At 40.7% G+C, this 14,364-nt stretch overlaps 1 protein-coding gene across 1 annotated transcript in view; it reads right to left on the bottom strand.

Moving 5' to 3' along the window:
- Positions 1 to 14,364, bottom strand: part of ZDHHC2 (zinc finger DHHC-type containing 2) — a gene marked incomplete at its 5' end in the record, with an annotated part of 89,281 nt that overhangs the window by 54,466 nt on the left and 20,451 nt on the right. Inside the window, one exon of the mRNA XM_019525870.1 lies at positions 4,946 to 4,972. Within this exon, the coding sequence (XP_019381415.1) occupies positions 4,946 to 4,972 (27 nt within the window). The remainder of the gene's footprint in view (positions 1 to 4,945; positions 4,973 to 14,364) is intronic.

Below are 14,364 nucleotides of genomic sequence, written 5' to 3'. Positions count from 1 at the left end.
TCAGCGCCTAATATCTAATTTTGATTCGGCCAAATCGAATGGGGACAGTAATTTGAATCACTGAATCAAATCACTGACCTCTGAATCAGCCAAATCCGAATCTGAATCAAATACTTTCCTATTCTCACAGGCCTAGTTTTTAACTCTAGCTAAAAATATTAACTCAGGTGTGGAAATAACTTTCAGCGAAGCATTAGACACAATATCAAGATGCTCAAGAAGGCTAGATTTTGTTTTATGAGTCTAAAAGAGACATTTATTCAATTCTAATGATATTGGGACTAATGAAACAACATCTTTTGATTATTTTGCTTTGTTTACTGTGTTTTCATAAACAACATATGACATAGCAAGCTCGTGCACATTCCAAAAAAGGTATGTTTGGTTTTGCTTCAGTCTTGGAACCTCTGGAAAACCCGGACGTTTTCTATGGGGGAGAAGAGTCTTTCATTGTCTTTGATATAGTGTCCCATCCCAGAAAATGCAAAAGTGAAGGAGAGAAAAGCTAGCCAGGGAGATTGAAGAGAAGGGGGATTACTGATGTCTTCTATATAGCACAATTTGAGCAAGTGAGATGGTAAAAGAGGCAGGATTTTAAAGCAGATTCCCACCAATCTAATAATATTAGTTAACATGGAATCTAATCCCATCTCTAATCTCAAGAAGGATGTGGGAGTTGAAGGAGGAAGACCCAGAAGAGCCCTGAGAAACTTATTCTGAGGTATGTCTACATCGTTACTGGTGGCATAGCCCCATACTTCAGTGCCATACAATCTTTAATTGAATAATACAGCTCCTGAGTCCCTAGCTTATTAGTAAAGCTTGTAATTATTTTTTAATTGAGAAAAATGTGTTGTTATATGTAACAACATCTGAATTCCCCATTTCAATGTCCCAGATCCACCACATACATGACTGCACACACTTCTTCCCCTCATAACCACTGCTTCCTTCATGGCAACAAATAGATTGTAATCACCTATACAGTAGCCACTCAATATTTTCTTTCATCTTTCCTGAACAGTGGGTGACCATACATCTTACTTACTGCATTCTCTTCATATTCCATTAATTTTCTCATGGGGTTTTCTGTGGTGCTTATCACAGTAGCATCCGAGTGCTTCCCTAACATTAATTTATCATTACAAACACTCCAATGCAATGAGGTAATGACATCATTTCCATTTTAAAGAGGCAAATGAAGGGAAAAGGGAAAGTTCAGAAGAGTCTACAAATTGCAAGTGCTCAATTTGAGATACTTAGGCCCTACTTTTTCAGAGTGCCTCACATTATAAAGCTTTTTATATTTTCAAAGCAGGTCTCTCTCAGACTCCAGCTGCAATTGTGAGTGTTCACCATTTCTACAAATCTCAGGCTGGGCACCCAGAAAATAAGAAATACAATTATTAACCTGAAGTGAGAAGTTGGGTTCAAATGATATACACAGAGTCGCACACGAACTCTGGGATGAAAGCAGGACCAGAATTCAGTTTTCCAAAACAGCATTCAACTGCCTTAACTATGAGACTTTTCCTGTCTCCTGCAATCCCCCGCCACCTCTTTGATTATGCACCTTCCCAATTCTGTGTTAAACTAGACAGACAGCCTCAATTTACTCTCCAAACAGATTCTACCCTTTTCACCAAATGACACGGGTTCCAGTTGGGTGGGAGGAGGGGAGGGAGGGAGGAGGAAGCATATGATCACATAACTGGGTCTATATTGTAATGCATATGCATAAGTGCACTGAATTAACTTTTCACTGTCAACCTTAATTCTGGCTAGTCTTAAACTTTGAGCACTTGACTCTTGCAATCATCACATTTTTAATGGGGTTTAATCCATCTATTCATAGCTATGTGGTTGGAATCTTTAGATCCATCACACAGACCTCTGAAACTTAAGCTAACAGAATATCTAATACCACATCTACATGACCAGCAATAGAGGGAGATGAAGCAAATGCTGACAATGGAAAAAATAATGAAACTCAGGCATTTGGCTTTCACTTCAGGTTTTGGAGAGTGTTTTGTACCATTCTGCCCTTAGTCCCCTCACCCTAGCCTCTTCTACTCTTGTCCCCTTCTCTCAGCTGTAACACGTCCATATTTTTTTAGTTTCTCATATAAACAGCAAAAGGTATATCCCTGAAACAAAGGCAATCCACCTGCCAAAATGTAAAGTCCTTGCTCCAATGCACAGAGGTGCTGCAGTTATTAACAAAACAGTCATAAAAAGTGTTTTAATATGGGCAGAATTTTTTCTTCTAACTGTATTGATGGAAAGAGTTGAACTTTTTTTGCTGAAACTTGCCAAAAATATTCAGCTTGAAAAAGAGAGCCAGCATCGGAAATTTCTCCCTGGACTGTTAAAGTTTGTTTAAGTTATCACCAATAGAAACTTTTAACATGAAGTGTTTAACACTCTTAAGTATAGGCATGGCTACACACACAACGTTGGGGCTGCAGTATGGGAGGCAGGGGAATTATTGTCACCAATAAGTTATTACCTATATAAATACTTTGATAGACAGCTCCTACAAAAGTTTGACAACCCCTGGCCTATATAAATTAAAATTTTGGCTGTCATTTGGTCTCTTTGCCTGGAAGGGTAGGAAAATTCCCTGACATTTTTATAATATGTCAACCATGTGTGGGGAACATTGAAAACCATGTGTGGGGAACAGCAGATCTGCTTAAGCTTATACATTACCAGAAAGTAATTTAGGGAAAATCATGACCTGTATAAAATTTGATTATTTTCTAATCAATTATTTCTGAATTGACAAAACACATTCCCCTCAGTAAGGACTGTGAATGTGCAATACACAAAACTGCTGAAGTTACACAGGTGCAAGCAGCACCTGAACAAAGACTTTAAAAGAAAAAAAAACCTTCTACATCCCTGTGCTGCCTTGCTTGCCTTCCCAGATTCTATTTTAATAGACTTCAAAGTATTAAAACCTGGAGGTAGCAACTCCATTGACGGCTGAGCAGGCATTTTTACTGTATTTTCAAAAGGTTTACATCTCCAACAGAATCCTTCTGGCTGAATTTTTGCTTGCATTCAGCCTTTTTTCTGAAAAGTTGGAAGGAAGCATGTTCAGTTATTTATTGCAAGCTTTCTTTCCCCTCCCTAAACTTGTGAATTCCAATATCTAACTCAAATCAAGTTGATGATAAGCAAATAGTGTTACTATTATGCTTGGGGAAAATTTGTGGTTGAAAAGTTTCAGTCAGAAAAGGGAGTTTTGCTGAAAAAAATTGTTAATGTTGCCAAAAGTGTTTCAATTATTCCAGTTGGGAGAACTGTAATAGATATTTGTTTTGAACAGATATTCTGATATTAAGTTGTTCCCAACTATAAATTTGAAATGAAAAAAACTGTTTCAACAAATCAGTTTAAGTTGATACAATTTTGATATTTGTAAACTTGAACTTCTGAAATGTTTGTTTTTGTAAAACATGTACTTTGGAACACAAGGTGAACTCAAAATATTAGTTTCCCATAGAAGAAAATTATATTTAATCCAAGTTCCACAATCTTTGCCCATCCACTCCTTAATTTCATTTCCAGCTTCTATATCAAATGTTTTAGGCATGTGAAGTCCAATTTCATGGAAGCCTGACAATCTTACTGAAACAACATTAATCTTTGAAATGGATATCCACATAAAAGGCTTCACATTTGAACTGCATCTCTATTGGCCAATGATTAAATGGGTGCAGTTAAATTATTCTTACTCAATATAAATAGATCTTTTTGGTCAGTCACTAGGGCTAGGGACAGAAATTACACATAAACTGGTTTAAGTGATCATAAACTGGTTTAAACCTGTAACAGAACAGAAGCTCAGTGCTCAAAATGGCTGAACCTGGTTTAAAATGAACCTGACTGAATGTAGTATCAGATTTAACTGATTTGGGTCAAACAAGTTTATGAAACTTCTGTTCCAGACCCCTTCCCTATTCAAGTTAAATCAGTCCCCAAGCATGGCTTGCAGCCCTGGGCTGGGCTGTCTGCTCCAGAGAGCAGGGCTGGCCCTGTCCCTCCAATCCCTAGCTGGAACAGTGGGGGCTGGATGACAAGGGGGTTGGGGGGAGGATGCAGCCCAATCTAGGGAGGGGTTGCCCCCCCAGGCAAACCCCAGCTGGGGTCTCGGGCCAGGGAAGGGGACTAAACACCCCTTCCCCCACTCAAATTTACTGCTGGCTACAACTGTGGACTACAAATCTCAGAGGCATCTGGAAGAAGAAAGAGGAAGTAATGAGCAATCCTGTAGTGTCCTGCTGATGTAATTCTGGACTGCAAATCCTAGAGACCCTGAGGGCAGCAGGAAGAAGTAGTAAACACACAGCCAGACAGCCATGCTCTAGCACCCCCCTGGCTTCAGGCCTGAGCCACTACAGGCATGTGGCTGCATTTCCTGACTCAAAGGTAAATGTCTGATCACTTCTGTTTCAATGTAATCTGTACATCTTAAACTAACCTGCAAAGACTAAATCAATTCAGCCTTGGGCTTTTTGACTGTCTGTACTTATCCTAGTGGAGGAGCTTTCATTGCTACTGTTGTTCTCTGGTTAGATGACTTCAGGCTTCAATACTCTGCCATTTTTTAATCTTTTCACCAAAACTCATATTTAAAAAGTACTATATTCCAAAAGGCCTAAAAGAAGACAGTATGTATACAGAAGTCTCAACAAAACTAAAGAGATACATGGTTCAGAGAGCTAATAAAAAGACCAATCTCCTTATTTTTCTGAACATATTTGATCTGTGAAAAACAAACACTCTTATACACAGGTCATTTAATGAAGCAAGATATGATGACCTCCTTTTATTTAAAACTATATATCAGATGTATTACAAACAGAATTTATATTACAGTAATCTGATTTAAGAATTCCACTTAAAACAAGCCTATTTAAAAAAAAAAACCTCTTACCTTTTTCTCCAATATTTGTCATTGTCACTGAAATAAAAAAAGAAAAAGAAAATAAAAATCAAATGAAACAAATGACGTTCTATTATTTGAAAGCAGATTAAGTACTTAAAATATTCTAAACTTTAGTTTCCTACCATCACAATGAAAGAAAACAAACATCAAAACTTTAAATCTGATCACCAAATCAGGATTTTAATAAAATGTGTTTATATTGCTGATTTTCTGTGAGGAATAAAATGAACAATGCCAAACGTTTGAGTCCCACTCACACGAGTACTCCAATATACCATGCTCTCTCTCTTTATTAGACATAATTGCACAAATGATTTCAACATTGTAGCACTCCAACCTCCTTCTTCAAGGAGAAGTAATTTATGTCAAGTAATCATAGCTCTTTAAGATTTGGTATCTACAGATACATTCCACTACTGCAAGGTGTGTCCATGTGCATAGAACAGATTTTTATTTTCTTTTTGGCTCGCAGGGTCAATTGGCCTGTGGCTGTGCTCTAAACCCCACAGAAATAAAATGACAAAGTGGGGCCAGACATTATTTAGTTCCTTTACCACATCAAAATTTGTATTTTTAAGGGCAAAAAAAAGGCGAGCATGTTCTGGAGTACATGCAGGCAACACAATAAATACAACCACATTTACTGAAAGGTTAAGTAACTTTTCCCTCTTTAAATGATTGTCTCTGTTGTCTATTTTTGGTCACTTTCAAAAGGCAACTCAGTGTTATGATGTGGGTCTTTGGAATTTATATATTTAAAAATGTACTAATATATATAACTATGCCAGAACAGGGATCATACAGAGATACTTCCCTGAGAGAACAGTACTTTGTAAATATATGCACATAAATCAAAGTAGCCACTTAAATCTCATTTTGTTTAACTCAATATCATATCACATCACTGAGTGAGAAACTATCAATGCAAAAACAGATGCAACTGATATCAACACTGAGGAAGCTGATGTGAATATTGAAACCAGTTTTCAGTACAAAAAGTTTCATCGGCAAAGCTGAATTTTCTGTTGACGTGACTACACACAGCCGTTCTTTTAACATTAGCAAAATGATGGAACAGAATTCTTTCAAGATACTAGAGATACCACATATGTGTCTTATGTTACCCTTAAATAAGACTGATGAGATTCATCTATTTCTAAAAAAAACCCTAAATTGTGCCAAATTCATATGCTCTCTAGAATCACAGTTCCAAACCTCTCTCTCTTTTAGATCAGGATTTCTGAGAAAAAGTTCTGGCCAAATGAAAGGAAGAGCCAGGAATTCAAGTGCTAGTAGTGGCTAGAGGTTGTAGCTGTGTTGGAAACATTCTTGAAGTTTGTTATGATGCAAATTGGTCTTGACTGCTTGCCTATATCAATGGCCAGCCTAACTGATTTATCTAAGAAAAATAATTTGAAGTTAGCTTCTGACTTTGACAGCTTATTTTGGAAATAAACAAATAGATCACTGGGTAATGACCTACTCACCCAAACAAAGTAGGCTCTCAGAGTGGCCATCCTGAAAAGGAATGACCATCTTAAATGAGGAAGAATATTTAACAGTGTGATTTTTGTTCAACTGAAAAAAACAAAAACAAAAAACTGGTATTGGCACCTGAAAAACACCTAAAAAAAGAACCACAACTAAACCTAATATAAACACTGAAAAAACCCAAAACTACAATACCTAATCTGCAAAAGCTCACCAAATATATCAGAAGCAGAACTTGAATATGCCAGGGCACTAGGGAAAAGACACTGCTAACATTTCCTGCTCTCAGCCAGGGAGAGTAAAGAGGGAAGAGACAGTTGATCCACACTCTTCCTTTTCATGACATCAACAGGCACATCCAGAGGAGTGTGGATGTTTGTTTCTCCAGGGACAAACAGCAACACCTTGTGCTACTGCTACTTGTCCCTGGGGAACGCCCATGCCATGTGCACTGTTGGCACGCAGCAGGTTACCCCATGTGGGGTAGGGGAGCAGCAGCCTTACCTGGGGTCCTGGGGGCTGCAGCCATGGAGGAAGCCTGGCTGGCAGCTGGAGTATGACTCCAGCCAGCCAGGCTCTGGTTTTGGGCAGCGCATGCTGCCGCCATGTGTGCCACCCTGCTTTTTTTCAGTGTGGGTTTTTTGACCCTGGGATCTCTCAGGGTCAAGAAACCCCCCACCCTTGCTGCAAGCTAACAATGCAGGGAACACCTGCATGTGTGGTGTGTGGTGCAGCAGATGAGTTTGTGGTGCCACATACTGGACATCCACGTTTATCTGGATGCAGCCAAATTGGGCAGGAGTGAGGGAGTCTAACAGCTCTTATGGCAAAAGCGCAGGCCAAAGGGCACTGCTGGCCAAAAGATTCTGCCCTCCAGATGGGGAGTGCATGCAACAAAAACAAAAGCTCTTCAACAACCATACAAAGACGACAATCTTTTGAAGGGATAAATAAGTTACCTACAATCAACAGGTGTGAAACAATGCAGAAATTACCATATTAACTCAAATAGATTACCCTGATTATAAGATGACCCTCCCAATAATTAAATTCTATATATGGAAAATTTATAAATTTGTTATAATTCTCTTAAGCACAGAATCTAATAATTGGAGGTTTGCTTTGAATTTGGCCCTCCAACTGCTACAACAGGGAAGATAAATCTGGGGGGTCATGTAGTCCTTTGCTCTTTGCTTCCCCCAAACATTTTCCTCTTGTAGCCCCTTCCCACTCTCCCTGATCACATGGAAGTGAGGAGCAAATTTGAAAAGAATGAAAATTGCTTGGAAATTAAACACGGCTGGAGCATTGCATATAGTACCCATGCATTTATTTTTTTCCAAGATTGATGCATATTACCTTCTTTGAAACTGCTGCAAGTTTTAGCACAGGTACTCCATAAACACACTTTTGAACAGCACTTTGGTACCTACTTATATGCAGCACAAACTTTTTTTTATTTCAAGGACCAAAACAATTCCAGATTCAACTGGGCAAAGCCAACAGTCAAGTTCCAGAATTCGACTGAATCAATCATCAAATCTGTGTGGCTATCACGAAGCAAGTATCCTCCCTCTGAGACCTATTGGTTTGGATCTTCAGATACTCCACAAATCCAGGAAGGCATCCTATTTGCAACCCTAGCCCCGGAGACCTTGGGATTCATATGCCCCAGAAACTGAAGACGGTCCTATCTTCAAGATGGAGGTGGTGCCGGAGCAGAGGGAACTCTCTGAGACAGAGAAAAGTGACAGGACTACTGGAAACAAGTAGGCACCAGTAGGCAACCTATACGCCGAAAGAAAAAAGCACAAAGCCCAGAAAGAGCCCGGCAGGCTGGCAAAAAGCCTGCACCTAAGCTCAGGCAAAGAATCAGAAACCATAGAGTGAAAAAGGGAAGGTAGCAGCCACCCTACCCTCTTCACAGCCTTTGTAATGGGAATGACACCAAGCTGAGAAGAGCAGTAAATACACTGGAGGGTAGGGTTAGGATTCAGAGTAATTTAGAGAAATTGGAGGAGTGGGCCAAAAGAAATCTTATGAGGTTTAACAAGGACAAGTGCAAAGTCCTGCACTTAGGATGGAACAATCCCATGCGCTGGTACAGGCTTGGCCCCAACTGGCTAAGCAGCAGCTCTGCAGAAAAGGACCTGGAGGTTACACTGGGCAACAAGCTGGATACAAATCAACATTGTGCCCTTGTTGCAAAGAAGGCTAACAGCCTACTGGGCTGCATTAGTAGGAGCACTGACAGCAGATTGAGGGAAGTGATTCTTCCCCTCTATTCAGCACTGGTAAGGTTACATCTGGAACAGTGTCCAGTTTTGGGCCCCCCATTACAAAAAGGACATGGACAAGTTAGAGAGAGTCGACCAGAGAGCAAGAAAATAGTTAGAGGTCTGGGGCACATGACTTATGAGGACAAACTGAGGGAAATGGGCTTATTTAGCCTTCAGAAGAGAAGACTGAGGGGGGATTTAATAGCAGTCTTTAACTACCAGAAGGGTGGTTACAAAAAGGATGGAGCTAGACTGTTCTCAGTGGTGACAGATGACAAAACAAAGAGCAATGGTCTTAAGTTGCAGCAAGCGAAGTTTAGGTTGGACATTAGGAAAAACTCTGTAACTAAGAGGGTGGTGAAGCACTGGAACAGGCTACCTAAAAAGGTGGTGGAATCTCCATCTTTGGAGGTTTTTAAGGCCCAGCTTCACAAAACCCTGGCCAGAATGACCTAGTTGTGAATGGTCCTACTTTGAGCAGGGGGTTGAACTACATGACACCTGATGTTCCTTCCAACCCTAATTTTCTATGATTTTATGATTCTATTATACAAATAGACTCGGTGAATGTGAGAAGCTTAGTAAAGAAGGAAAAATGGGACACCATTCAACAATGTTTGGACCAGCTACAAGTAGACATCATTTGCCTCCAGAAGCGTGGCTTGCCCAGCTCCAAAAACTATGCTTTGAGAGATGCTGGTCACATGGTCCAACCACACAGAGCAGAGGAGCCAACAACTTGGCAGCCTGTGTCACAATCCTCCTGAAAAGAGACAAGAGAATGCCCCCTGCAACACAAACACATTGTTGCAAGCAGATCAATACAAGCCACCTTCCAAACAGATGAAGGGAAATTTGACCTGCTGAATGTTTACACCCTGGCCAACAAGGAAGCAAGTTCCGCCTTCCTCGAAAATATGGCTGTGACAAAGCCCAGGACCCAACCAGTGGTGATCACAGTTTTCAGCTGCATCATTGATGAGGGAGACAGAGCAAGCAGAACCCAAAGGATGGGCCTGGAAAGCTCCTGCAGGCTGCTGAAGCAGCTTGTCAGGAACCACAGTCTGATGGACATGGAAAAAGAAGCCAGGGCCCCAAGGGAAACTTCACCTGGGTAGACCCCACTAGGAAAACTAAGTCACAGATAGACTTTGTTTTCCTCCCTAAGGGGTGCAAAGCAGGGAAAGCTAAATCCACACCCATCTGATTCTTGGACCACTGCCTCCCAACAGTACAAGGCAGAGGGGTGTGGAAGCTAAACATGAGTCTCCTGGAAGATGAAAAGACCCAGCAGCCCTTCAAGCAGTGCTCCCCTGGGTGGATGACCCTCAAAGCCAGGTACTGGAACCACACAGAGTGGTGGACCAGTATCAAGGAGAGGACAAAGGCTGCAACATATGCCCAGGTATACAGAGTGGCAACAGGGGCCAAGCTCAACATGGCCAAGGGCACCTGCATGGCCTTGGGCAAACTTGGAGACCTATCTACTCTGGGGGTCTCTGTCCTCTGCAAGGGAGCAAAAACCCTTGGGGTGTTTTTTAACCCAGAGTGGAAAGGACAAAATGCGTGAAAAGACTGAGGCCTCAGTCAGACAGAAACTGGCACTGTGGATGTAACAGGAGCTCAAGCCGAAAACCCTTTACTAGGCGGACCTGGGCCCCAGGTAGCTGGAGGGGCCAGGACCACAGCGGTGGAGGGTTTAGCTCTCCAGTTAAAGATAAGAGTAATTAGGGACACTGCTGTGCTTAAAAGGCAGGACAGGAGAACCTGTACTCTGTCCTCAGGGCACCAGAGAAGAGGAAATCCTCTTTCAAACCCCTCCTGATCAGCCACTCTGCTGCTTCATGCCACGAGCTTTCTGCCTAATCTGCTGTTCTGTCTTCTGCTCCCTACCCTATCTGCCACTCCCCTACCTGTCCCCTCCCCAGTTTTCTATGTGACACCCACAGAAACTATGCATGCTACTTATGGCATGCTTGCCACGAACTTGATACCCCAGTACAGAATATCCAATTTCCTGTTTGCTTCTTTATTTTATTCATTTTTAAAATCAAAAGTCTATTAGAAATTAAAAGTAAAGAACTCCCTGCAAAATCAAAAATGATATTTAAAGCGTCTTATAACTAAATCCAATGTGGGAATGTAAGAAAAGCTATTTGGAATGAGTTCCAAACCTAATAAATATTACTATAAAAAGAATCATAGAATCAATGAGTCGGAAGGGACCTAGACAGATCATCTAGTCTGACCCCCTGCCATGGGCAGGAAGGAGCACTGGGGGTGGCAGGGGTCATAAGACCCCAGCCAGGTGCCTGTCTTGTCTCCTTTAAAGATACTAGAAGATAAGAAGATACTAAATGAAAAAGTCTAAATATTTAATGGTCTCTAAGTTAATTCACAAAACTTGCACATAATGTATTTCCATGGTAGGTCTGAAACTGTAAAATGCTTATAGTACACTCAAATAGTTGTATCCCCTCTCTCTACACAGATAGAAATGCTTTGCACCTAGTAACACTGTCCTACTGGCATTTACATTAATCCCATTATATTGTTTGCACTACATTCTAAGTGACTCCTCTTGCTGAACAGGGCAATTTATTTGTGTTGAGTTAGCATTAGCAAGTCAATTAAAATAATATGCTAGAAAATCACATTTTCAGGACAAGATGAATATATATTAATAAGAACATTATGTTGAACCAAAGTAAGTAATTGCAAATAGCCATTAATATTTGAAGGCTCTTTGGTAGTGAGTTTTTAACCTCAGTTTCGGTCTTGGTGTTATCTGCAACAGAAAACCTATAACCATGTAGGTACCTAGCTTAGGTTCTCTTCCCCCTTTGTGGAACTATTACACTGATAGAAAGAGAAGACTAGACTGCTTAAGAAATGAACATATTTGAAAATTCTCTCATTATACGCTTATGTTTTTACAGCTGTAATCTACTGTGGGTACAAGTACTGGCACTTAGATGTCAAGCTAATCTTTCTATACACAGAAACTCAATGCTTATAAATGTACTCAGGCGTGCCTACAATTTTGCCTGAAAAAGACAGCCAGCACAAAATCTGAGCAATCCTGAGGTCTCTAAGATTTACCACAAAAAAAAGTTAATGGCCTAATTTTCAAAAGTGCTAATCACTCAGAAGTTCCTAATGAAGGATTGAGTGCTCAGCACCTGCTGTACATCACAATTTCAGTTGCTAGCTGAAGGCCAAACAGCAAATTAGAGGCAGACTCAGGTTCAGACTTTGAGACATCCTGGCTTCAAGTCTCAGAGCTATTAAAACTTATTCTATAACCTACTTAAAGTTTTTGTTAGCTTTGGGGAAATTAGTATCAAAAGTGATTACTATTTTAAAATAGCTGCAAATCACCACATTTGTTGCATTTATTCAGAATTATTTATTACCTAATATGTTATGAATTGGGTAGATTAGTATTTGAAAACCCCAATATATTTAGTACCAAGGGCTTTCTCTGTAAATTGAGAGTGCACTGTGCTATTGTTTAGATCAACACTTCCCAAACTTTCTAAGTTTATGCCCCACCAATAGAAAAAGATAGACACTCTTGTACCCCAGGTACTTCAGCTGCTGGTGCTTTCCTCATTGCTGATCCCCTTTGCTGGCAATGGGAACTGGCAGCAGAGGAAGCAGCAGTAGTGGGGGCATAAAAGTGATGGCAATGGGGAAGGACAGGGACTGTGAGAATGGCTGAAGTAGTGGGATGCTGCTGACTGCCACAATGATTTGCACATACCCTCCCAGGAAACTTCTGCCCTCCTGGGGAAGAAGGGGGTGCCCCTATTTTGTTGATGAGTCACATTTAGTTAGACTATATCTTCACAAAAACTACAGTATGTACAGATGCTTGAGCTAGCTCACATAGTGAAAGCAGTACATCTACATTTAGCATGGCACTCTGCCTCAGGTCATGAGAAGAAAAACCACCTTGGGTGGAGTACTGCTCTAACATAGGTATTTTGCTTACCCTGAAACCTGTGTCTGCTGTGTGCATTGCCTGGTTATCATCAGGACCTGGGTACAAAACAATTCCAATCCACCCTTCCCCGCAACAGATAAAACTAAGGGGGTTTTCCATAATAATTTGTGCCTTTTAAGAACCCTACAATGAATAGCATCTGGGCCAAAGCTGAAAGTTTCCAATGAGAAAAAAAATGAATAATAGAAATCAGTAAAACTATTTAAATGTATCAAAACCAAAACAGAAGTGTTTCATTTCATATCAGTTTGACTCCAACTCTTAGGAGATTTAATTCAGGTGCCTCATGTTCTCATTTTTTCCTGTGGACTAGGACAGGGGTTTTCAACATTTTTTGGTCTGTGTACCCCCAGTGGCCAGTCGAGAACCGGGGAGTCCTCCAGCAGCCAGACAATGAGTGGGGAGGGAGTTGCCAGTTGACGAGCAAAACCAGAAGTGCCAGTGGTGAAACCAGAAGTGTCAGCAGCTTCTCTGCACAGCTGCTGCGTACCCCCTGCGGCCTTCTAAAGTATGCATACCCCCCGGCTGACAACCCCTGGACTAGGATCTCTTGTCAGATTCCTGTTCCTATGATGCATCAAGAGTCTCCCTTCTTGCTGAGTGCCTAAACATTATATGCAATTGCAAGAAGCAATGCATCTTTTTGCTATCTTTTATTGGACCAACTGCATATCAGGGAGGGAGATGTCAGACAAGCTTTTGGGTACAAAGTACCCTTCCTCAGGTCTCAGGAAGAAGAATCAGCCTAAGCTATATACAGTACTAGATAAAACAATTATATTTTAATTCTATTACATAAGTGAAAACAGCCACTTAGAAAAGTGAAAGAGTGCTGCAAAGATGCTGGAGCAAATAGTTTATCAGAAGTAGCTACAAAACTAAAAAAAGCTGAACTGGTAACCTAACTGTGTAAAACAATTCAAAAGGGAAGAAGGTTGTTATTACCTGCAAATAGGTTAGAGAGATCAGCAGAGAAAGCAGGGAGACCGTAATGAGCCATAAAATCCGATGTCTGCATTTAGTCCATGGCTTTAAGGCCCAGTAAAATTCTGAATAAAGTACAGCTTTGGTCACCCAAATTCAAGAAAGAAGTTGAGCTAGAAGAGATGCAGAGAAAGGCTACTAGGATTAGCAAGGGAATGGAATTTTTAGCCTGAGAGTAGACTAAAAAGGCTTTTACTTGTTTTATGTAGCAACATACAAGTTGAGAAGAGATCCTAGTGCCCTCAGGAAAAAAGAATAAGGGAGAAGAGTTACTTCAGCTAAATGAAAATTTTAGCCCAAGAACAAAAACTAACTGCTTTTAAGATGGAACTTGAGAGATCTGTATGAGGGATTATATAAACACAGCTGCCTGTGACAGCATGGAACTGGACTTAAAGATCCAAGAGGCTGCTTCCATTCTTATGCCCCTGACCAGTCACTGGACATTGTCATGGCAGTTGCATGGCTCAGGTGCATCCAACTGTAGCCAGTAGGTTAGAAAATTTATCACTAATAAGTCTAGTAAGCAATGGAGTGTATGAATGTGGTGTATATACTTAACAAAGAAGAAGCAGATGATATGAAGAAAACGGAACAGCTGATAAAGGAGAAGTTGTAGTGTCAGCAAACAGAAGCAGACCGTT

Source organism: Gavialis gangeticus, unplaced genomic scaffold (genome assembly GCF_001723915.1).
Source record: "Gavialis gangeticus isolate Ggan-Ray unplaced genomic scaffold, GavGan_comp1, whole genome shotgun sequence".
Taxonomy (NCBI): Eukaryota; Metazoa; Chordata; order Crocodylia; family Gavialidae; genus Gavialis; species Gavialis gangeticus.
The sequence above is the reverse complement of the archived record's forward strand: the minus strand, read 5'-3'. Positions and strand labels throughout refer to the sequence as shown.